We start from the raw sequence: 24,788 nt of genomic DNA, 5'->3' as shown, positions 1-24,788 counted from the left end.
TACTCTATCAGACAGCCCAGATAATAGACCATTTCTTTCCATTGTCCGTGAAGTCCACCTGGACCATGGTGCTCTAGAGGGAGCAACAGTGGAAATAAGGTCAGTCTCAGTTAAAAGGCAGTATGATAAGAAGGAATAGAAGAAATAGGGAAACGGGAAGAATGGTATATACAAATAGTCTCCAGAACACCTTGGTCTTTGGTTCCTGAGGACCTCCTTTTTGCCTGCACTCCCCCTGTAGGTGATCTCCTCCAGGCCCATTTTGTTTTTTCAATAAAGTATTAGAGTTTTAGGTTTACAAAAAAAAAATTGCCAAGAAATACAGAGTTCCCACATCCTAGCACCACCTGCCCTTGCACACGGTTTGCTTATCAACCTCTTCGACGGTATACTTGCCACACTGACATTCTTTTCTCTTCCCACTCCTATTTTCCAGCTTCTTCTACTCAGCATTCCCCACTAGTATTTCTCCAAGGTCCAATCATGTGGGCCATACACACCTTCGCTTAGAGATGCAGACTAACCACTGCAAAACGTCAAGTTATTAGTTATCCACTTTTACTATTTTGTTTCCTTTTTTTTTTTTAAGATTTTTACTTATTTATTCATGAGTGACACAGAGAGAGAGAGAGAGAGAGAGGCAGAGACGTAGGCAGAGGGAGAAGCAGGCTCCCTGAAGGGATCCCAATGTGGGACTCCATCCTGGGGCCCTGGGACCGTCCTCTGAGCAGAAGGCGATGCTCAACTGCTGAGCCACCCAAGCACCCCACTGCTATTTTATATTCTCTTTCAGTCTCTTTCACTTAGCAGTGGCACTAGGACTTGAGGCAAAGTATGAAGACAAAATGCTGGAGAAGGGAAAGAAAGAACTGAGCAAACTTCATTATACAAAATTCAAAGTTAGACCCCCCAAAAGCAGAGTCTAGCTGACCAGTGTCTAATTATCAGGAGAAGCCATCGTTCATTGATATTGGTCGTGGCTGTTCCTTTCTGGTCTTTAGAGCCTTCTTGTATCCTCGTATCCCCTCCTTGTATCTCCCTCTATCGCACCCCCCCCCCAAAAATGTCTAGTTCTTGAATAATATCTCTCAACGCAGATCTGCTGGAAGAGAGCACCAGTTATACTACCGGACAGCCACTGGCCCACCCAGTGAGGAATTGCAAAGAAACTAAAATTCATCTTTGGAGTAAGTTATTGATTTACAACTACTTGTGAAATTTCAGGTGGTTAGGATATTAAAGAAAAAAAAAACCATCTTTCTATACTTCTCCTAGACTCATCCAAAGGAGGAGAGGCAGAACGCGGCAGACAAGCCTGGCCCAGCCACGGAGCCAGGTCCATTCCCCTGAGAAGGAGGAGGATTTCGGGCTGCTGCTTAGTGGTGCGCGTGGGGATGCGGCTCTGTCTGCCCTGCAGCTGTTTGGAGGGGGGAGAACTTCCCGCTGGGGCACAGAAGGGCTACAGACATCTGACTCCCGCTTGGACCAACCGGTTGGATTTGGACCAAGGCGGCGAGACGAACAGTCGTAAAGCTCGTGCTCCCGGGGCTGCGCGGCGACTCCGCGAACCGCGGCCCCCCGAGACCCACCGAACCCGGGCGGGGCCGAGCGAGGAGACGCACAGGCGCAGTGCGGCCGGAGGCGCTCACCTGTGCCGGGGTGGGCGGGGCTAAACGCGGGCGCGGGAGGCGGGGCGGCGTGGTGACGTCACGAGCACGCCGCCGCAGAGCAATTCGCGTCCCGGAAGCGTTGGCGGCGGCGGAGGCTCTTGGATTTGCGGCTCCAGAGAGGCCCCTGGAAGCGGCGCGTCCTCGGGGTGGGGCGGGCCTGAGGCAACGCTCGCGGGCCTGGTGGCCCTTCAGTGCTCCGTGGCCGTCCCCGCCCCTCCCCCGCCCCCCCAGCGACCGGGCAGGTGAGGCGCTGCCCGTCCTTATCTCCAGGCCTCCGCCAGCCGTGCGGACTTGGGCGCCTGGACGCCGCGGGGGTCACCACCTGCTGGCCCAGCCGCTTGGGGCGTGGCCTTCCGTGCGGGCTGCGGGCCCCGGGCGGGCTCGGTGGGCTGCGGAGGGGACGGTCTGGGCCTCTGCCGGCGCTGCCCAGCCCCGCGCCCTCTCGGGGTCCTTTAGTCCGAGCTCCGCCTGCGGGTATTGCGGGCTCCCAGTGGCCACTTGGTCACATCCCCACCCCCAACCCCCGGCAGGCCGCCGTCCATTGCGAGGGACTGGCTCGTGTGCTGTGCGCCAAGGTTCCCGCGTGCCGCCCCCTCCTTTTCTTTTTTAGAGTTTGGAGTAGGACTTTGAATTAGGGAAGAGGGTGAGGGTGCCCCTCCTCGGAGACGGGCTTTATGGAAGGAAGTGACTGCCCCGTGGGGTTGAAGGAAAAAGGGAGATAATGAGCAGGAATGATCCGGGAAGTGGTTGAGAGTAGAAAGGAGAAAGAAGCCGCAGATGTGGCGGCCAGGAGAAAGCTTGGGAGCCCTAGAGGATGGACAGTGCGTTCGCTCATTAGTGAGCATTCATTACCCGTCCACTGAGTGCACAAGCATGGTAAATGGAAGACGTGGTTTTTGACCTGTCAAGAAGCGCAGACCGGCAAGAAAGCAGGGAGTTTTAGTTTGGTGTGATAAATGCTATTAGGGCAAGTACCTGATCCATTGGGATTATTAGAGATGGTCTCCCATTCCAGACTGGGGGCCTTGGCAAAAAAGATCTCTCAGATCAAGGGAGCAGTGTTTCAGCCCATACCTGAAGGATGAGTAGGAGTTAACCAGGTAAAGAGTGGGTGAAAAATATACCAGGTCATCATTTCTTTTTAGACATCATGCTGCCTCTTCGCAGCAACCATGTGTGCTTGGTCTTTATGGTTTTTACTCTTGATGGATCTGTGGGGAAAAGAACATTAGATGAAGAGTCATATGAGAAGGATTTTATTTTATTTTTTAAAAGATTTTTATTTTATTTTTATCCGTGAGAGATAGAGAGAGGCAGGGACCTAGGCAGAGGGAGAAGCAGGCTCCATCCCAGGACCCTCGGGATCACAACCTGAGCCAAAGGCAGACTCTCTCCAGTGAGCCACTTAGGGGCCCCAAAGAGCAGGATTTTATATCTGGGCAATTCACTATTCCCTGCTGAATGTGTTTCCTTTCTGTGAAATGGGTATTCCATCTGTAACCCTTCCTACCTCTCAGGTTTATTATAGGCATCACGTAAAATAACGTAAGTAGAAGTGTTTTGGGGATTGTAAGGGCAATGCAAATGTCGGGAATTATTATGATTGCAGGATGCAGACGTCAGAGCGTGAGGGGAGTGGGCCAGAGGTGAGCCCCAGCGTGATCCCTGAGGCTCCCCTGGAAACTCCACCTGCCCCTACCAAGTCCCCGGCATTTGATCTTTTCAACTTGGTTCTATCCTACAAGAGGCTGGAGATCTATCTGGAACCCCTGAAGGATGCAGGTGACGGTGTTCGGTACTTGCTCAGGTAACAGACTTTGTAGAGTTACTCTGATTGTCTTGGCCTTCTGCTTTCCTGCTCCATAGTTGTGCTGGTCGTTTAGGTGGTTGCTGGGCTGTCCCTTCTGCCCTAGTGAGGAGTGGTTCTGGGAGGTCTGTTGGTTCCCTGGGCTTATTCTGGGCCTGCCCCAGGAGAGGCAGGCCCTAGGAACCATGTGGTCTTTCTGCAGTTTATTTTCTGGGCTTTAGTAAACTCATTCCTTAGGACTGCTAACTAGCTCTGAACATTGGGCTTTCTAAATCTTGAAGGAGATTTTTTTCCTCTTTTCTCTCAATATTAGCATAATTAATGTTAAAATTAGGATGTAATTTTGAACATCAGTTAAATAAAAATACCTGTGAATAAGGAGGTACCCTTTTCACCAATCTTTTAGGATTATGGAGCTCAAAATTTTTTGTTCTTATTTTGCTTTGAGTTTTCTTATTTTTGTTTTGTTCTTGATTTGCTTTGATGAAATCAAATAATTTATAAAAGAAATCTCTAGTTTCTTTTTTCCCTTTTCTGCTCACTGTATTTATCTTAAAGACTTTTAATTACAGATATATGCCATTCCACTCCCTAAATACTGCAGTTTATTTCTAAATAACAAAGGCATCCTTTTTATTTTTTTTTATTTTATTATTTTTTTTATTTTTTATTTTTTTTCAAAGGCATCCTTTTTAATGAGAAAAAGCAACATCACGTCTAACAAAGTTAACAGTAATTCCTTTATGTCATCTTATACCCAGTTCACATTCAGATTTCCTCAGTTGTCCCAAGAATGCTCTGTTTTGGCCAAATCAGAGTCCAAACCAGGACCACATTCTTATGTGGTTATTATGTCCTCTAAGTCTTTTTCAATCTAAAATGGTTTCTTTTTTATGGTACTGACTTGCTGGAGACTGAGCTGATGGTCCTGGAGGATTTCCTAGTTAGATTTGTCTGGTTGCTTCCTCATGATGCAAAATGGAATTTAGATTTAAAGATTGGATCATATTCAAGTGAAACCCCCCCACAAAGGTCATATGACAAAGGTCATATGTTCCTAATATTGGGAGCCACATAAAACTTGGTTGTCCTACAGAGCAGACATTCATAGCCCAGAGACTGTGAGGGGGGCTTTAGAGATCACTGAACCTCCTGAAACTACATGTAACACTTTGTAAGTGCACGCATGTGTATTTCTAAGGGAGAAGCTTCTGGTTTTCATCAGGTTCTTTTAAAGCTCTCTAATCCTCTGAGAGTGGTAGGAGGCAAGATGAGTGGAGTTGGGTTAACCTCTAAGAATGCTATTGAATATTCATTCTTAACTCAGTTTGGAAAGTGGGAGATTTATTTTTAACACTCTGAACAAGGCCTTAGGTTTTTCTTGTTCACCCCAGAACCCCTTTAATTTCTGACATTAGTCCTAGCGATGAGCTAGTTTGTATTCCAGAGCAGTGTTCTCTACCATTAGATCACTGAACCCTTGGCACAAGGGATAGGGGAGAGGGTACGAGGGGTTTGTTTTATGATCCCACCATGACGATCCAGCTGAAATGAATTTTTGTCTTCCGTAGTGGAGGGAATGGGTCTTGGGATTTTCTGTCTTGCACATATACAGGCGTGTATGCGTGCCTATGTGTGTTTTATTCTTTTTGTGGCAAAGCACAAAAATTAAATATATCCTATTGCCCTTCTCCTTTTCCACCGCTGGTCTTTCAGTGCTTCTTGGCACTCATGTGTTAGGGTTTTTCCATTTTATGAAACTAGAAATCTGAGGATGTGGTGGGACTCATTAAAGCCTTTGTCCTAGGAATTCCCCCAGAGCTTGTGTTTTTTTGCTAATGTGCACTGGTCTGTGAGAATGGCTGTCAGATTAGTTTGTGCTCTTGATTGTTCTTTTCGTAGCAAAGAGGATTTGACGTTCAAGAGGGACCTAATCTTGAGCTTTGTCTGGCAGGTCTGAAGCCTAGAGCTGCATTAGATTTTTAAAAGACTCCTCTCTTCTGGGATCTGCTACACTAGTAGGTGATCGGTAAGGACATAAGAAAGCATGGGAGAGGCTTTACAGTGAAGGTGACTTCAGTGGTTGTATGATGTTTTTATTTCTGAAATGGGATTGGCCTTAGACCATTATTTGCTCTTCATGCTGGTAGCTGCCACTAGCTGGTCCTGAGGCCTCATTAGGGAGGCACAGTAGAGGATGCTGGGTTGCAGAGAAAGGCAGACGGAGGTCATTTCTTTCCCTTACTCATAACTGTTATTAACAAATAAAAGCAGGGGTGCCTGGATGACTGAGTTGGGGTGTCTGACTCTTGATTTCATCTCAGGTTATAGTCTCAGGGTTTGGAGATCAAGACCTGTATCAGGCTCCACAGTCAGTGGGGAGTCTGTCTGAGATTGTCTCTCTCCTTCTCCCCCTCCACCCCCAACCAATAAGTAAAAAAAATAAAAGCAGCACATAAATTAGTGAACTTCATTCAGCAACTGATACACGTCAATCACAGCAAAAGAAAATACATTGAAGTTCTGAATGCACTACTTGCCAGCAACTTACCTGTTTATTTTTCTCTTTGACTCTCTCCTCTGTTGGCTGACCTTAGAATTGCTACACTGCTGTTTAGAATATTGGTGTCAGTGGCTTCATTGTTGCCTCTGTGCTCCTTTTCCCTATTAAATATCCTTTATCAGGGATGAAGCCAGCAGATTTGCTTGTCCTCAGAGAATTTGCTTGTCCTCAGCAACCTGAGTCTGGTTGTCTTTCTTTCCTCTTTGGGGCGTCTGCACTGCTTTTTGGTGGTGGTGGTGGGGGCTGAGTCTGCATGTGCTTCCAGCTGTTGCAGTTCACCTAGGGCATGTCTACTGGAAGAATGCTATACCCCAGTTTCAACTTCTTTTTTGGTATATTAAAACAAAATCTTAATTATTGTCTTCCCCTTTTGGATTAACATATATTAAAATTTCAAAATTTCAGAAAGAAGAGAAAGTCACAAATGTGGTCACAGAAATCCTTCACATTTTGTTCTCTTAATTTCTGTATATTAGATGGCTCTTGCACAGTGAATTTATGTTCCTGTGAAATTGTAAAAAAGAATAAGGGAAAATATATATATATTTTTTATATTTATGATAGTCACACACAGAGAGAGAGAGAGGCAGAGACACAGGCAGAGGGAGAAGCAGGCTCCATGCACCGGGAGCCCGACGTGGGATTCGATCCCGGGTCTCCAGGATCATGCCCTGGGCCAAAGGCAGGCGCTAAACCGCTGCGCCACCCAGGGATCCCAGGGAAAATTTTAAAGAAGAAAGTTCGTCATTGTCACCTCTTAAAGAGACCAGAATGTTACGAAACACAGGTTAAAGTGTTGACTGGGTTTCTTAACAGATACTTTATTTATTTATTTTTTTTATGATAGTCACAGAGAGAGAGAGAGAGGCAGAGACACAGGCAGAGGGAGAAGCAGGCTCCATGCACCAGGAGCCCGATGTGGGATTCGATCCCGGGTCTCCAGGATCACGCCCTGAGCCAAAGGCAGGCGCCAAACCGCTGCGCCACCCAGGGATCCCTTAACAGATACTTTATATAATCTTCTCTTCTGGGAGAAAGTTCCACAGGTCTTCTAGTTCTGAGAGGATACCTTTTCTTATCCTGGGGCCTAATGTGTGACCTCAGCTCCTCTCCTGGTTGCCTGTCCATGTGAGAGGCCTACTTTTCATTTCTCCTTGACACTCTGAGCTCTGAGCCCCCTCCTCTTGCTCCTGGTTTTGATGACCCGCCCGTGATGGCTGCCCCTCCCTTTCCCCTCTGCCCTGCCAAACTGGAGGAGTGGCCATTTTCAGTGACCAGGACTTTCTTGTGTTGTAGGTGGCAGACGCCTTTGTGTTCCTTGCTGACCTGCATGGGCCTCAACGTCTTGTTCCTCACTTTGAATGAGGGTAAGAACTGATTCCAGGGGGTTTTTGTGAATGAAAGTGGGAAGGAATTCTAAGAATTGGCCGCTTGTGTTGCCATGGAGTTGGCCTCCCTCCGTGTCTGCTCCATGTCAGAAAACCTGCTTGAGAGAGACATACTCTGAGCTAGAATCATGGCTAGGTTGTTGGGGTGACTTTGAACAGGGGTTTTTTAACCTGTTTTTTAAGGCCTAATTTTTCTCATCTCTAAGGGGAGGATAATAATAGTGCTGTTCTCAGAGGGTAGTGGTGAGGAACGAGGTAGCCTGTGTATAACATTTAGCACGGTGCCTGACACAGTAAGCCACCAATGTATTGTAGCTAATGTTTCCTTCTTGACTGAATGCTGGTGCTGTGGCCTTTTCCAATTTTTTTTTTTTTTTTAATTTTAAGACTTATTTATTTATTTATTTATTTATTTATTTATTTATTTATTTATGAGAGACGCTGAGAGAGAGGCAGAGACACGGGCAGAGGGAGAAGCAGGCTCCATGTGGGGAGCCTGATGCGGGACTAGATCCCCGGATCCGGGGATCACGCCCTGAGCTGAAGGCAGATGCTCAACCACTGAGCCACCCAGGCGTCCTAGCCTTTTCCTATTTTGATTTCCAAGCTGATTGTTGGGGTCATTGAGGGCATGACATGGGGTGAGGGTGCCAGGAAGGTGAATGGTTAAGAGATTTCTGCCTCATTTATTGATTTCCTCTAGCTCGGCAGGTGAGCCTGGAGGGGGCTGCCGGGCAGTCACCAGCTCTGAGGGGTCTGTAGCCTTTGAGGTGGATGTGTGGACACGTGGGTGGCTCTTGAGATCTTGGGTAATAATGTCTTCTGGGGACCTCTTGTGACAAAGTATACCAGGACCCAGCGCTTTTCTTGTTTGGAACTGACAGATGGCTGCAGAAAAAGCCATCTTTTTCTGAAAAAGCCCCCCCTTAGTGGGGGGGGGGGCGGTATGTGAAAGGCCTGGGACAGAATGTTCTGAGGAGCTGGGTTCTTTATTCATGTATTCATTCTTCTATCAAACTTATATTTCTCAAGTGTCTCCTTTGTTTCCTATGGAGATACGGATTCAGTGGATTGAAAATAAGCCCTGTTTTCACATAAGACCTCATTTTGTTTCTTAGTAGGACCCTTTGTCTCATCCAAACTCAGATATCTTTCTCAAGCTGTTAAGATTTTTCTGTAATCCTATGACCGATATTTAACCAGCATTTGCTCTGTCCCCAGTGCTCTGTTAGCTTGCTTTGGGGGTACCGTGCTAAATGGAAGAAAGTGCTTTGGATTTTCTCTCAGCCTCCCCATTTCTCAGTCTACAGTGGTCTGGTCTGTGGTGTTCTAAAAGCCCTCGTGGCCCAGAGGTCAGAATGTCAGTCGTGGGCAGTTCCCAGCAGTCAGACTCCAAGCATGAGCCACCTGCTAGGTGCTAGCATAGGTTGGTTAGTATTTTAAAAAAAAGGACCTGGAACTATAGCAGTGACCAAATGGATGAAGTCCCGGCCCTTAAGAGCCTGTTTTATTTGTGGAGGAGACAACAACTATGCCTGTAATCAGTCATGTGGTGATAAATCCTCTGAGGAAAAGTAAAGCTGAGTTAAAGGAGAGTGAGCAGGGGTGACACTGTTTCATCTGAGGTGATCAGGGAGGGCATTTTGGACAGAGCCCTGGAGGAGGTGAGGGAGTAAGCATGTGGGCATCTGGTAGGCAGAGGCTCCTGGTCTTGCTCCTCATTTACTTGCAGTGTTATTGATCCCATAGGCGCATGGTACTCGGTGGGTGCCCTGATGATTTCAGTGCCTGCCCTCCTGGGCTACCTTCAGGAGGTATGCCGGGCACGGCTGCCTGAGTCTGACCTGATGCGGAGGAAGTATCACAGTGTGAGGCAGGAGGACCTCCAGAAAGTTCGCCTGTCTCGCCCTGAGGCTGTGGCTGAGGTGAAGAGCTTGTGAGTATGGAAGGGGCCGGGGAGGTGGGAGAGATGGTCACAGGAACGGGAGCCACCACACTGACTGCTTAGTGTCAGGCGTCATGTCAGGGAAACCACAGATGTTCTTTTCTTTCATCTTTTTAACAGCTCTGGGAGATAGCTGCTATTATTATTATTTTTTAAAGATTTTATTTTTTTATTCATAACAGACACACAGAGAGGCAGAGAGACACAGGCAGAGGGAGAAGCAGGCTCCATGTGGGGAGCCCGACATGGGACTCAATCCCGGGTCTCCAGGATCACGCCCTGGGCCAAAGGCAGGCACCAAATCGCTGAGCCGCCCGGGCTGCCCAGATAGCTGCTGCTATTCTCCATTTATGGATGAGGAAAAAGGCTTACATGGCGAAAAGGTGACCCGGCTGGGATGAGAATCCAGATCTAGCTGATTTCACAACTCGTGTTCTTTCCACTAAAGAGACAGTTTAGGGTCTTGACTAAGCACGTGCATGCATAAGTCACGGGAAATCCCACACTTGATGGTTGACATTGGGTGGGTTGCTCAGCCTCTCTGTGACTCAGGTTCCTCACCTGTTAAATGGGATACTAGTAGACTTACCTCCTGGGTGGTTGTGAAGATTGAATGAATGGTACCCGGGAAGTGTTCGGTGAATGTCACTCACTGTCCCTACACTATTGAAAAGCTTCCTTAGTGTGATAGAGCTGGTACTTCTGAAGAAGCATGTTAAGACCATTGATAACCATAACCATGGCATCTGCAAGGCTTCAAAAAAAGTTACAAACGGAGGCCTGCGTCAGCTGTCTGGAGTGGGGTCTGGGTATCTATGGTTTTTAATCCCTTCCCCCCTTCCCCTTTTTTAAATGACTAAACTCAAATGGGAATTAGAATAATACAAAGAACTGCCACAGGCCCTTTACCCAGTTAGAACAGTTACTAACATTTTGCCACATTGGCTTCATCTTGCACTTTGTTCTTTTTTTTCTTGAACTGTTTGAAAGTAAGTTGTAAATATCATGCCTGTTTACCCCAAATGCTTCTTTCCTAAGAGCAAGGACATTCTCTTATATATCCATAAGCGTGGAAATTTTACATAGCTAGCATTCGCATTAGTGCATTTAATATATAGTTCATAATCACATTTTACCAGTGGTATTAATAAGGGCTTTTATATAAATTTCTTCTGATCCAGAATCGAGTCCCGAGTCATACGTTGCATTTTGTTTTTATATCTTTTTAGACTCCTGTTTTTTTTTTTCTTCTTTTTTTTTTTTCTTCGACTCCTGTAATCTGGAATAGTTCTTTAGTCTTTGTTTCTCATGACTTTGACATTTTTAAAGAGAATAAGCTTATTATTTTGTATAATTTCCCTCAATTTGAGGTTGTTTGCCTTCTTATGAGTAGACTGAGGTGATTCATTTTTGCAGGAATGTGACAGTGTTTGTGTTGTTGTCAGTATATGATATCAGGAGGTACATGATGTCAGCCTGTCTCCTTAGGGGAGATTTTTTTTAAAGATTTATTTATCATGAAAGACAGAGAGAGAGGCAGAGACATAGGCAGAGGGAGAAGCAGGCTCTCCGCAGGGAGCCAGATGAGGGACTTGATCCCAGATCCCCGGATCATGCCCTTAGCCAAAGGCAGATGCTCAACCTCTGAGCCACCCAGGCGTCCCCTTAGGGGAGATTCTAACTTTGATCATTTGGTTAAGGTTTCTCTACTATAAAATGACCATTGCTGGGTCTTGTCTTTATTAATTTAGTACTGTAACAGTTGCAAAGGTGATTTTTGAGTTGTCATTGTTAGCTAGCATTCTGCTCTAGGAAAGAGCTCTTCCATCTTATCAGTATGAACTGAAAATTCTTAATTTCATTTAGTGAATTGTAATCCATTACTGTCATTATATTGATCTCATTTTTTTTTTAATTTTATTTATTTATTCATGAGACACAGAGACAGAGACACAGGCAGAGGGAGAAGCTGGCTCCATGCAGGGAGCCTGACGCGGGACTCGATCCCGGGTCTCCAGGATCAGACCCTGGGCTCAAGGCGGTGCTACACTCCTGAGCCACCCAAGCTGCCTGATCTCAAACTGTCCTAAGTTGGGCAGTAGGAGCTCTTTTGAACTGGCTCCTGTGTTCTTTTGGTGTGTCTCCATGTTTTTAAAAAATATTTATTTATTTATTACAGAGAAAGATGTGCAAGTGCATGCACATGGAGGTGGGAGGGTCGGGGTGGAGGGGCAGAGGGAGAAAGAGAGAATCTCAAGCAGACTCCCCACTGAGCTTGAAACCTGTGTGGGGGCTTGATCCCATGACCCTGAGATCATGACCTGAGCTAGACTCAAGAGTTGGATGCTCAACTGACTGAGCCCCCTAGGCGTCCATGTTCCATCATTTATGAGTGCATATGATACTCAGATTCGTCTTATACTTGGCACTGCCCCAGCTCTGGAATCAGCCATTTTTCCACGAAGCCCTTATAAACCGAGAGCTGGGTGCAGCATGCATTTATTGCTTCTGAGGGTGCATTCATATTAAAAAAAAAAAAAAACTCTCCAAGTGAGGCTGCCTCACACCTCAGGTGGAGACCCAGTGACCTCTATCCTGCCATTTATCCTACAACTGCAATGTGTTTGTGAGGTGGGTACCTTGCCTTCATTTTACCTCAGCCCTGGGAAAGTTAAGCAGACATCCCGATAGCAACAACTAGGAAGAGACCCAAGCAGGAACATTTGTACTGTTTGCATCTCTGTAGGGGTCCCAAAAGAGGACTGAAATGTGTGTATGCAGTTTCTCCTGAGCTCTCTGGCTCCTCCCATGGGTTCACAGGGACCAGCTGCTTCTGGCTAGCTGTGCCTGTGAAGTCCTGGGTTCTGTGGCACCGAGCTGTGGTAGGCCCTTGGGCGTGCGGCTCACGGAAGCCCCCTGTGCCCACAGCCTGATCCAGCTGGAGGCCCTCCTGAGCCGCCTCTGCCGCACCTGTGAAGCTGCCTACCGTGTGCTGCACTGGGAGAACCCCACCGCATCCTCACAGTGAGTGGCCCCTGTTCTCCCCACTGCTGCTCTGTGGGGATTTGCCACAGCAGCCTCTGCTCCCCTAGCTCAGAGGAGGAGAACCTCTGAGGCTCTTGGGTGCAGACCTGCACATGAATGTCAGGGATGTACTGCTTTTAGCTGTGGTGAAAAAAAATTTTTTTTAAGATTTTATTTATTTATTCATGATAGACACAGAGAGAGAGAGAGAGAGGGAGAGAGAGACAGGCAGAGGGAGAAGCAGGCCCCATGCAGGGAGCCCAGTGTGGGACTCGATCCCAGGACTCCAGGATCAGGCTCTGGTATGAAGGCAGGCGCTAAACTGTTGAGCCATCCAGGAATTCCCCAAAAAAAAAAATATATATATATATATATTTTAAAGATTTTATTTATTTATTCATAGAGATGCAGCGAGAGAGAGAGAGAGAGAGAGGCAGAGACACAGGCAGAGGGAGAAGCAGGCATCATGCAGGGAGCCTGACGTGGGACTCATCCAGGATCTCCAGGATCAGGCCCTGGGCTGCAGGCGGTGCTAAACCGCTGTGCCACTGGGGCTGTCCCTGAAAATATTTTAATAGTAGAAACAGAACTCACCATGTAATCTTTCACCCTCTTGTTTGATTAGCAGATGTCGTGTTTATTAAGTGTGCCAGTTGCCGTGTGTCTGTGTTCCACAGTGATGTCCTTCTGATCTTACGAATTTCTCATACTTTGGTTCCTCTCTGTCGATGCAGGTTCTATGGGGTTCTTCTGGGCACGGTTTGCATGCTGTATCTGCTGCCCCTGTGCTGGGTCCTTGCCCTTTTAAACAGCACACTTTTTCTGGGAAATGTGGAGTTCTTCCGAGGTAAGTCCTGGACAGCTAGAAAGAAAGAGATGGGGCCCAGACTCCTGGCTAGGGTGGGCTCCACTTTGTATGTGTCTCTACGGCTAATAATCTGTTTGCTGTGCCTTCCACAAGGGGGCAGCACCACACCAGGGTACTTCCTGGGAGGGCTCCTGTATCTCTAAGGTGTGAGGTGGGATACAGGAGAGACTGCTACTGTAGGGATCTCCCTTCCCAAGGCAGGTGAATCCCTGCTCACATGATGTGATGGCTTCTGGGAGATGAGAGAGGGTGGTTTTCCCAGTGCTGCCACCCGCCTCCTGGGGTGTAGCCACCTGGAGTAGCTGCCACTTCTTGTGCCATCCCAGAGTTCTTGTCTGCTATCTAGCTTCTAAAGCAGCATGGCAGTCTGGGGAGGCCTGAGCCATAGAAACCTGGGCTTGTACTATGTTTGGGTGATGGCTGTATTTGTTTTGCTTCCTGTAGTTGGGTAATTGGTTACAGAAACCCTAATTTATCTCGCACTTACTACATTTAATCTCTCTAGAACAATCCATAGGGTGGGTGGTCTTTCTGTTTTATTTATGGGGCTTAGGTTAGGTGACTTGTTCAGTTAGGAGGGTGACTTTCCTGCAGCAGAGTGGGCTGCTGGTGGAGGAAGCCAGCCACCTGGAGAAGAGGATACCCCCAGAGCACCACTCATTCCATCCTGTTTCTGCCTCCCACCCTGTCCTTGCCCTGGGTAGTGGTGTCTGAATACAGGGCATGTCTGCAGCGGCGGATGAACCCCAAGCAGAAAGACAGTGTCTTTGAGAGCCCACCACTGCCAGAGGCTGGGGGAAAGTGTGCCCTGCCAGACTGCACGCCCGCACCCACGCCCACAGAGGTGAGCACCCCCTATTAGGGCTGAGCCTGCTGCAGGCAGGTCATGGAGCCTTCTTGTTCCCAGCTTGTTCATACCACTTTTTATAGTTCCTGCTGTTTCCCTGGCCTCATCTTCTCTGGAATGTTGAATAATAAACATTTATTGATATTAACCCTATGAGGTGTAGATTGCTTCTGAGAATGAGAGGGTTCTCTTCTGCACAGGAGAAGGCTGAGGCACCAAGTGCTTGTCCCAGTGTGATAGGGCCAGGACTCAGACCAGGCCCTGTAGTTCTAGAACCTGTGCTCTGCAGCCACTGTTGGACCATGTCTTGGGCCCATGTCCGTATCCCTGTTAGGTCAGAGAGTGCCCTCCTTCCCGTGACTTCTTTCTTGCATGTGTGCTGTCTTCTCTGGGGCAAGAATGAGTGTTCAAGAGAACCTGGATGCTGGCTCCCGGGAGCTGGTAGCCTTGACCTCAGGGAGCAAGGCTACCATCCCTCTCCTGTAATAGTCTCTCTTCCCAGGACCTCACGCCCGGCAGTGTGGAGGAGGCTGAGGAGGCTGAGCCCGATGAGGAGTTTAAAGATGCTATTGAGGTGGGTAGCCCTTCCCCACCACCTTCTACTGATCATGCTGGAAAGTCGGGTGGTCCAGGAGCTGGGTGGCTTCTCACATCCTGAGTCTAGGTTTTTCAGTTCTCTTGTATCAAATGAGAAACTGGAACTTGCGAGCTAGAGCTCACTGGGTGAAAGGATGCCTCTGAACTTCCACCCGTTCTGTGACTGACCTAGTCATCTGCCCAGGACAGGGATGGCTCTGGAAACCTCTGGGAAGTACCTGTGGTGGGAGGTGGATCATTCATCACCTAGGCTGGAGACTCTGGGCTTGGGGCCTTGGGTGTGGGGAAGGCAGCTTTAGGGGAGGTTCCTGCCCTGGGTCTCTGACTGCTATTATGCAGAGTGAGGTCCCCCTCTTTTGGGGACAGAGAGGAGAAGCTAGAGAAAGTGGTTGTAGGCCAAGTACTAGATCAAAGAGTCTTTCTGTTTTTAAGACAGTGATTTAAACTGTAGTTCACAGGAGCATTTATTTGTCATGTAAGACTTAAAAGCATTTACAAATGGAGAGATTTCAATGAAAAGTCTGGATTTTCAGTTTTTCTGAAAAATCAGAAGCCCTGGTAGCCCTGAGTCTGTAGTGGTCAGTGTAGCTGGGGAATGACTGTCTCCTTTTACAAAAGTCACCGAGTCCCCACCACTGCCCCCACCCCCCTCTTGTACCCAATCACTGAGTTCTGGTGTGGTTGCTGTGGTCACAACTCTGCTTCCACATAACAGGAAGTCATTCCTCTTGTCTCTATAATGTGAGACATTGAGGTGTAAGAAAAGGGGTCTTGTGCATTGCCCCTGGGCCTGTGATTTACCCTAGCCCATGTCACTATTACCCTGGCCTCATCATGTAGGCATTTGAATTTTCGCCTGCTTAAAGATTTCTCCAAGACTTGAATATACGATTGTAGACTGTGCATCTTGGTGCTGGTAGGGAATATATGCAGCCAGGGCTTTCAGGCTCTTTTGTTCATAACCCATAGTAATGAGGCCATTTTATGTCTTGGCCTAGTTCATGCTTATGTCTAAAATATGTAAGATGTAAATGAGGCAAAAGCTTTCTGAAAATACATTATAAGGGATATTTTCTGTTCTATTTTGTTCTATTGAAATAATAAGCTACGTAATTATTTCACCCAGTTTGAGAAACAGTAGTATACAGCTTCTCTCAAGCTTATTTGATGCTGGGCTCCTTTTCTGGGGGGCTCTGTTAACATCAACCTATGTGGCGTGCTTAGACAGAGTGGTGCTTCTGTGTTTCCTTTTGCCTGGGCTCCTCATCCCAGCAGCGTCCTCCTTGCTATCTCTCTCTGTTTTCTCTCCTTCCCCCCGCGACTTGGGAGGCAGGAGACCCACTTGGTGGTGCTGGTAAGTAGGAGCCTTGGTGAGCTGGGCAGGGGCTGGGCAGGGGGAGGGCGACAGCAACTGAGCCAGCCATCACCGTGCCTTGTGGGGTCTACTGTGCTGGGTGCCCCTGCACGTGGGTCCCACAGCGCTGCCATGAGGTGGGCAGGACTGGAAGGAGATGTTCCCACAGGAGGATGACGAAGGTGCCCCGTGCCCTGCAGAGGATGAGCTGGTTCTGCAGGACAATGGGTTCCTGAGCAAGAATGAGGTGCTGCGCAGCAAGGTGTCACGGCTCACGGAACGGCTCCGCAAACGCTACCCTACCAACAACTTTGGTACGGCTGGGGCTGAGAAACAGAGCGGCGTGGGCACTATGGGGCCAGGGTTTTGGAATTGTGGGCCCTGGGGAAGGTAGCAAACACACGGTGGGACTGCCAAGGGAGTGAGTGTGAGTTCCTTCTTGTCACCTTGTCCTCCTTGAACATTAGCTTGTAGGAAGTTGAGGCATTCTGTTCTAGAAATGCCACTCTGAGATGTAGAGAGGTGTAATCCTGAGACAGAGCCTCAGAAGACAGTGTAGAATAATGGCTGAGAACAGAATGTAGTCTGACTGCCCGATGTAAATCTCAGCCCTACTGGGTGTCCTTGAACAAATGATTTAACCTCTCTGTGCCTCAGTTTCCCTTTCTATAAAAGAGTAGTAATAATAGTTCTTACCTCACAGGGTTCTTAGAGGTCTCTAATGAAGTTATGCTTATTAAGTGGTAGCACAGTGCTGGCTAGATCACAGTAAGTGCTTAATAAGGGGTGTTGTTAATACAAGGGGTCCTGGTCCATCCTGCAGGTGTCTAGGAGCTTTTTTTCCTACCCAGGTTGAAACAAGTTGAAGGAAAAAAAATATCTTCCTCTGGGCATGATAGAACCCTGAGGTCCCTTCTCCTAAGCCAAGTTCATAGACCAGCGACTCCTTATTTTATTTGGGAGTTTGGGGAAGGTCAAGGAAGGCAGCTTTAGAGAAGGGTGCACTTGACTGTTGGCATGGTGGGAAACCTGACTCAACCCAGGAGAGCAGTTGCTGAGCCAGATAGAGTTCTCGCTGAAGAAAGCAGGTGATTTGGGGGCCACACTGATCTTGAGGAAGAACCTTGGTTGTGCTTGCTATCAGCTGATAGGAGGATGGCATTGTCTATACTGTGTATTATGGTGGGAGTGAGTTCTAGGGTCTGCACCTGGGAGAAGCCCCTAGGGTTCATTTGAGGAATTTGACCCAGGGCATTCAGGGCACTGCCTTGCTGCCCCTGTAGCACTCAGGGCAGTTGCTTTTGAGGATTAGAGGTCCTGGACATACTGTTGCTTTCTGGTCTGAGTGCCTCCCTTCTCTGGGGCACTGTATTCAGTGCCCTTGCACATACACGGTATCATGTAGTCCCGACGGTAGATGCAATAGGGACAGGCAGTTCTTAGATGCTTAGAAGCAGCTGGGTTCCAGAAGTCCCAAGTACCACTCCACAAGAATTAGTACTCTTGCTTTATCTAGCCTGTGATTCATTTGTATGTATGAAGTTTAAGTAAAGGCCTTAGATGTTCTCATTTGCAGGTGAACAACCTTAGGTGAGAAAAGTGATTTGCCCCATGTCTTCAGCCAGTAAAAAATGGCTGAGCTGTGACTCAAATTCACACCATCTGATCTGGCTCCTGTGTTCTTGTTTTTTCTAACTCATCTTGCTCCCTTTGCCTTAGTATCTGAAGTCCTGGTTTTATGTCTGTCTTATTTCAGTATTTGGTTTTTGGTTCGGGTAATCCCTGCCAGGATGTGTGGAGTTCACATGAGGATGGCGAGGGCAGACCGTGCTGCTTTTTTCTAAGCCCCTGTTAATTCCCATTCTTTGAGACTGCTTACTGTCCTTTCCCTGCAATGCTCTCAAGCTCTTTGCTGTGGGGGCAGGTGTACCAGCTCTGCTCCTAGGTCTGGCTCCTGCAGACCAGAGTGAGATGAGCCAGCCACCCTTGGACTGGCTGTCACTGCATGATGGGGATGCATGGGACAGTTGAGAACAGGCTGCTCAGGAGCTTCTATGTGGTCCCACTCTGGCCCTGAGGCTCTTCGACTATTATCCTGGCAGGGCCCATGCAGTTGTAGGCTCCTTTCTGTTCCCATGGCATCATCACCTGGTGAGTCAGGCCCTTTGCTGAGAATGAGGGCAAGTAGAGTTGGTAGATTAAGTTGTCACTTAACTGACTGAACCACCTGGGTGCCCCAAGGTGGGTTGCTTTGCTTACATTCTTAGTGTGGGGGACAAGGTGTTGGAGTAGCCTGGTTGCTGGTTTGGCATCAAGGCAGCCGCACCTGTTGTACTTTTTCCTCTCTTCTGCTGGGCCTGGAGCTGACTGGCAGCAGTGGTATTCAGCTTACACACCTTGGCCTCAGGCTTCTTGCTCTGGCATGGGCCCTTCTTTCTTTCTTTTTTTTTTTTTTTTTAATTTTTATTTATTTATGATAGTCACACACAGAGAGAGAGAGAGGCAGAGACACAGGCAGAGGGAGAAGCAGGCTCCATGCACCGGGAGCCCAATGTGGGATTCGATCCCGGGTCTCCAGGATCGCGCCCTGGGCCAAAGGCAGGTGCTAAACCGCTGCGCCACCCAGGGATCCCCCTTCTTTCTTTGAACACAGAAAGTATCCTATAGTGAAGGCTGCTAGGGGTTCTGGTGGAACAGATGAAGGGACCACATGTAGCTGTTAGTGTAGCTCTGGGCCTTTATGTGAGGGTGAGGCCTGGGGCTCTGTACCTGGTCACATAGCTGGTTCCAGAGGCCCAGCACTGCTTCCTGAAGCTGCTCATTGCTCTGGCTAGATCCCAGGAGGCCTTTGGGCCCCAGGTTGTAGACACTTAATCCAGGTGCCTTATTGTCCACTCCCAAGTGTTTTCAGGACCCAGCTCCATTTCCTTCTGGGCCCACAGTCCTGGGCTGGGCTCTGTAGCCCCTTTCGGGACCCCCTTCATGCCCATTGTGGCCCCCTGCCAGGCCTTTCTCCCCTGGCTCAGTGCCCCCTGCATGGAGAGTTCTGCCTCAGGCCACAATGTTCCCAGGGACAGCTCTTGGAACCTTCTTTGTTCTCTTTAGGTTTTGCTTTTGTTCCTGGAGCTTGGTAAAGTCATCAGGCCCAGTGTGACCTTTCCTGTCCTCAGGCCTCAGTTTGCTTCCTTTTTTGGTTCCCTTCATTCACCCCCCTTCATGTGCCCCCTTCAGCAGACTGTATCTTTATTGCAGTCTGCCTTTCTGTCTGTCATTTTCCTGGGGGTGTGGGTGGGTGGTGAGTGGTGAGCACAGGGGCCTCTGAAAGAATGGTTGGTTCCCCTCCCTCTCTGTCCTTTATGTCTTTTTGAAACCCCCTTGCCTCCTCCCGTGCATTTGCTAAGCTGCCATTGACTCCTCCACCATGGTTGTGCCGTGGTTGCATGTGGTGGTTTTGGGGTGGGGATGGGGGTGTTTTGTGGCCTGTCCTGTCCATCCTGCCCTCTGCTTGCAGTGCCTGTGCCCCTGCCCTGCCCTTGAAAGGGGCCTGGTTCTGAGCTCCTCTCCTAGATCTTCAGATGACAGGAAGCAGGAGTCTGGGGTTCTAGGCATTTCTGAATTCCCTGTGAGCAGACTCTTTGTCAGGAGACACTTAGGAAGGGGTTGTATTGGGCAGGTTTCATCTGAGCTCTTTGGAGCTGCCTTCTCTGAAGGATGCATGTCATCAGGTCCCTCCTGACCTCCAGGGAGCAGATTCTGCTGGGTGCTCTTCAGCTTCTGCAGGACATGCGGGTGGGGCCTGGAAGCCCTGGGAGGGTACTTCCACTAGCAGCTGCATATGGTCTGCAGACATGGATTACCAGGGACCTTGGGAATTTTCCTTTTAGCTTGAGTCCCCTTCTGGCTCTGGATCTGGACTTTGCCCCCTTGCTCATTGCTTCTGGCCAAAATGTGGGGGCTGGGCTGGCAGCCTTAGTGGTCCCATTTAGAGGAGCAGGAGCAGGTGAGAGTTGAGAGCCCTGGGCTCCTCAAGGCTGAGCTGCTGCCTCTGTTTGTCAGGGAACTGTACGGGCTGCTCGGCCACCTTCTCAGTTCTGAAGAAGAGGGTAAGTCTTGAGGGTGCGTTTTTGGGGACTTGGGATGAGATGCAGGGGAGGAGGGGGAGTCATTGGGCCACATCAGGCCTGGGGTCCGAGGTTTGCTTCAGTGAGCAGGGATCTGCTGTCCCTGTGCCCATGTCTTCACCAGCCTTCCCATTGGATGTCATCTTTGCCCTGTCCTGCCCCTTTTGGGCACCTCCCTGTTCCCCTGCTAGTCCCAGGTTCCTTGGGTGGGATCAGCTGATGGAAAGGAGGGAGGCTCCTGGTGTGGGGGACACATCTGATACTGACCATGGCTCTTTGCAGCGGAGCTGCAGTAACTGTGGAAACAGCTTCTGTTCTCGGTGCTGTTCCTTCAAGGTGCCCAAATCTTCCATGGGGGCCACAGGTGAGTGGGGCAGGTAGCTGGGGCTCAGGGCGTTGGGAGGGGTTGGCTGGTTGCCACCTCCCCCAGGGGGTGCTGCTGTGTGTGTGGGAAGGGAGCAGGGAGTCAGTGAGAGGACAGGGGGACTCAGGATCCTGGCTAGCCTGTAGAAATGTCTCTGCTGTCCTTTAACAAATCAAACATTGAAGTATTTTATGCATGCAGAAGAATATATTTAATGTATCTGAATTATAAGGCATAATACCGAATACCTGTGGCTGCTTCACTGAAGGTAAAAAACAGAACATTACCGACCCCTCCGCCCAAGGCTACCCGGCACCACCCTGCCTTCCCCAAGGAAACTACTGTGCTGAATTTTATTCTTTTTCTTATTACCTTGGTAATACTTTGAAGAAAATGAAAAAAATAATTTTTCCATAAGAGCTGTGTGTACTTACTGTAAATAAAAGATATAGAGCACCAGTCTGTGCACATAGGATAAATGCATATGCATGTTCTAAAAAATTGGGAGCATGTTTTGCATACTGCCTGTAATATGTTATAAATTGAGGCTTTTTTTTTGTTTTCTTTCTGGTCATGCAAGTAACATATGCTTATTCTAGAAGATTTGGAGATTATTGTACAGAAGAAGAAGGAAGAAAAAAGTAATCCTGTAATTTTACTACCTAGAGATAACCACTGTTAAAACGTTTTAGAAAATTTTTTTCTGGTATTTTATTTAAAAAATTTTTTTAGTGATGTTTTCTCGGTGCCTAGATAATTTCTAATGCAGAGCACCTAGCAGAGGCCTGCTGTTGGTATGGTCATGGTCATTCCTAAAGTCCCCAGTCCCCATGGAAAGAGGAGTCTGAGAGCACTCTAGTGAGCTGGGTTAGTGAAGATGTGGACTGAGTGGTGGGTGGCTTTTGTGGGACTTTGCGGGTTGGGAGGTGGTTGTACTATTGGGGGCCATGAACTGAAGGGCATGAGGAAGTGTCTCACCAAGTTCTTCCTCCTTTTCAGCCCCTGAAGCCCAGAGAGAGACTGTTTTTGTGTGTGCCTCGTGTAACCAGACCTTGAGCAAGTGAGAAGAGGGGCTGGGGTCTAAAGTGGGCGTCGGTCCCTGGGGCCAGCAGCAGATCTCACTCTCCTGTCCCTAGCCCCATGTGGTATATGCTGGGCAAATGTGGCCTAAACGTTAGGTAGGCTTCCCCTTCCTCTCCTTGCTGTCTCCAGCTGGGTTCTGGAGCCACCCCCTACTCCTGTGGATGGTTAGTAAATGGCAGTTCTCAAAACCCAGAGGGAAGAGGAGCCCCTGGAGGGCCTGGCACGTTTGCCCTCCTCTGCCCTGGGCTGAATTTAGTGGACTCAGAGCTAGGCAGGAAATATAAACTAGAGGGCAGTAGTGAGCTAGGCCTGGTCTCTGCATCAGGGCGTCACTCCACACCTGACAATTCTAGGAGACCACAGATGAGAGATTGGGAGAAGAGATTCTTCCTCTGCTGGTTACTGGGCCCTGTCGCTTGGCCTCTGAGAACCTGCAGGAGGGCTTGGGCATGGCAGGACCCAACTCTGCTCTTTGAATGTCCCTTCAGGCATCAGCATCTCATTGTTTCTCCACCAGAGGGCTTGGCCAAAGCTAACAAGACCAAAAGTCCTAGAAATAGGGTTGAAGTTTCCATATTCTTCCAGAGGAGGATGTGTCTAGGAGGGCCTGTCAGAGTCCTTTAGTATTAAGTGGAGCAAAACATAGGGAGCCCGAGCAGCTCAAAGGATATCAGGCTCACCTTGAAGAAACCTTGACTTGCAGAATTTCAGCCTACATATTACCCTGGCGACAGCTCCACTGGGTTAGATGCTAGGCATTCAGATTTCCCTTATTCCTCCTGTTCAGAGCCTCCGGCACTCTTCCTCTGGCCCAAAGCTCTGTTTCCCCTCCCTGGCCGCTTGTTCCATGGAGTGTGTTACAGGCAAGCAAAGCAGAGGTCTTGAAGCCCTTGACCCTTGGGTGCCTGGGAAGTGTAGGATCTCTCCGGGCTGTGTCCTAGATTCTAGCATTGTTCCCCAGCAGGACAGTTCACTTACGGATTAAGGCCACTTGAGGACCCCATCATGTATTTTCAATACTTTTATGTTCACTTCTGGATTCTTAGGGTATCAGTGTCTCTTCCTAAGCCTTGAGCGGGCTCAGGCACCCTTTCCCTCCCCTGGAGCTGCCCTGCCTTCTGAAATATTTATTTATTTATTGCATGGTTCCTGGGAACATGTGGCACAAGGAATGGGATGAAGAGGATGGTGAGGGGTTCTCCTGCTCTAGGATGCTTCCCTGGGTTCATGGGCTGCTGGGGACCCAGGACCCATAGGAGGGGGTTCCTGAGCAGGGATCCGATGAGGCGGGCAGGGGAGACAAGACCGTCCCAGGCCACATTTCTTGCCAGTCTGGTTAGGGCTGGTCAGCCAGGGGCCTGCTCTAGGCCAGGGAGGTGCATGTCCTTGGGACACCAGGCAGGCCTTGGTATACTCCCTTCCTTGGGCTCCTTTGTTAAGAGATGACAGTTAAGTACCCTGTGCTTTACTTACACTGGAGAGGAATGCAAAGGATCTCTGTGTATATGGAGAATTGTCAATAAAAAGGCCTGAAGCTTCTTATGTTTTTGTCCTGGTCCTTGCACTAACCCTCTCTCTGAGGCTGGAGATCCAGACTCCCCCCTCATTGGCCAAGTTTGCAGGCTTGCGCTGTGCCTGCGGGACAGGGCTGGAGGGGGCATGGAGACTGAATCCCTGGGGTCTGCGGGGGGAGGGGGAGGAAAGCCGTGCCTGTATAGGTGGGGCTCAGCACGTGTTTTTCAGATTGACTTGAGGCTCCGTCTTGTGACCAAATTGTGAGTGGTTGGGGTTAGGACCAGGACTTGTCAAACACTAAGCAATGCAGGCTTTAGAATGGAAGGATTTTAGCTAATCCTTCTTAGAAAACAAAAAAGGATTGGTCCCCAGGGAGGCTGAGAGCCAGCCGAAAGAGGATTGGCTGTGAGATGGGACAGATAAGTAGTTCTCTGAAAGCAGGGTTTGTGGGGTGTTTATGGGGTACCAGGCACAGTGATGAATGTTTTGTACACATTCTTTTATTTAATCCTTATGATGGTTCTATGAGGTTGGCACTGTTCTCCCCATTTTATAAGGGAGACATTGAGGCCAAGGGAAGTGAAGTAGTGGCAATGAAAGGTTTGGCCTGGCACCCTGCAGAGTCTTCCAGATGGAGGCCTGGGGCAGTGAAGAGGGCGGGGGAGAGGCCTTGCTTCCAAGGTGAGGTTAGGTTGCAGCCCTGTTCTTGCCCCCAACCCCCCCATGCATGTGCTGCTCTCACAGACCTTGGCCTGGTCCAGGTGGGATTTCGCCTAACTCAGGAACCTCCCCGAGTTGTGGGGCCCTGCCGCCCTGAAGGGCCTCGAGGCACAGCCTGGTGGCAGTAAGAGGTAGGCACTGCTATGGCAGGCCCCATGCTTGGCCTCCTCTGCCATCGGCTGCAGTCATGCTGGAGTGAGTTGCCACAGGGCCATTGGCCCCAGGCCTCTGTGCTGCTTCCTCTGTAAAATGGGTGTGATAGTGATCTCTACATTTTAGGGCTGCTCTGGGGAGTAAATGAGATGATCCACTCTAGGCATGGAGCATGATGCCTGGCGCACAGTAAAAGTTCTACAAATGCCAACCCGTTACTGCCATGCTGGCAATCTTAAGGAAAAGATAACTGTCCTGGGTGGCTTAGAACAGTGTTTTTTGTTTTGTTTTTTGTTTGTTCTTGTTTTCCTTTTTTTTAAACCAGAGACTAATTTTAGATTATTATTCAGGAAAGAATCTGAGGTCAGAGTGTAGTTTGAAAAAGCCGAGACAATATTATTTTATTTTGGGAAAATGAAAACAAAGCCTAATGTTGGTGAAACAGTTTGTACCACAAGTAGACTTTGGGACATGGGATACTGGGAAACACGGGTTTTATCCATTGGGTCTGGAGCCTTAAAGAAGGGAAGCCAGGGGGTCACCTCCTTGTTCCCTTCAGTGTGTGTGAGGGCCTCAGTGAGAGCAGGCCAGGGACGGATGACTTTCAAGTGCAGGTACCACCTGGAAAATGAAGCCATGGAGGGGTTTACCAGGATTGGATTGTGTCTTACAGCTGGCTGGGGTCCACAGTGTGGAGAGGACCAAATGTGAGGTGGCCTGGGGGACAGACTGTTCATAGTAGAACTGGATGCCTGGTTTAAAAGATGCC

The 24,788-nt window shown here is 48.8% G+C and overlaps 1 protein-coding gene across 5 annotated transcripts; it reads left to right on the top strand.

The window, feature by feature from the left end:
* Nucleotides 1–1,724: 1,724 nt before the first annotated feature.
* ZFYVE27 (zinc finger FYVE-type containing 27) lies at nt 1,725–23,173 on the top strand. 5 transcript variants are annotated; one of them, XM_077878084.1, is made up of 13 exons: nt 1,725–1,912; nt 3,280–3,477; nt 7,337–7,407; nt 9,178–9,364; nt 12,302–12,397; nt 13,132–13,244; nt 13,970–14,109; nt 14,615–14,686; nt 16,043–16,063; nt 16,233–16,377; nt 20,120–20,166; nt 20,467–20,548; nt 21,129–21,247. In XM_077878084.1, the coding sequence occupies exons 2-13, from the start codon at nt 3,281–3,283 to the stop codon at nt 21,191–21,193; spliced, it is 1,236 nt and encodes a 411-aa protein (XP_077734210.1). In that variant the 5' UTR covers nt 1,725–1,912; nt 3,280; the 3' UTR covers nt 21,194–21,247. The 5 variants fall into 5 exon arrangements, with proteins under 5 accessions (XP_077734210.1, XP_077734207.1, XP_077734208.1 ...); XM_077878081.1 differs by lacking the exon at nt 21,129–21,247 and adding an exon at nt 20,781–21,109; XM_077878083.1 differs by lacking the exon at nt 21,129–21,247 and adding an exon at nt 21,548–23,173 and having other exon boundaries at nt 1,727–1,912.
* Nucleotides 23,174–24,788: the final 1,615 nt, after the last annotated feature.

This window comes from Canis aureus, chromosome 29 (genome assembly GCF_053574225.1).
Source record: "Canis aureus isolate CA01 chromosome 29, VMU_Caureus_v.1.0, whole genome shotgun sequence".
NCBI classification, from domain to species: domain Eukaryota; kingdom Metazoa; phylum Chordata; class Mammalia; order Carnivora; family Canidae; genus Canis; species Canis aureus.
Note: the sequence above shows the minus strand (reverse complement) of the source record. Positions and strands in the feature narration are given on the sequence as shown.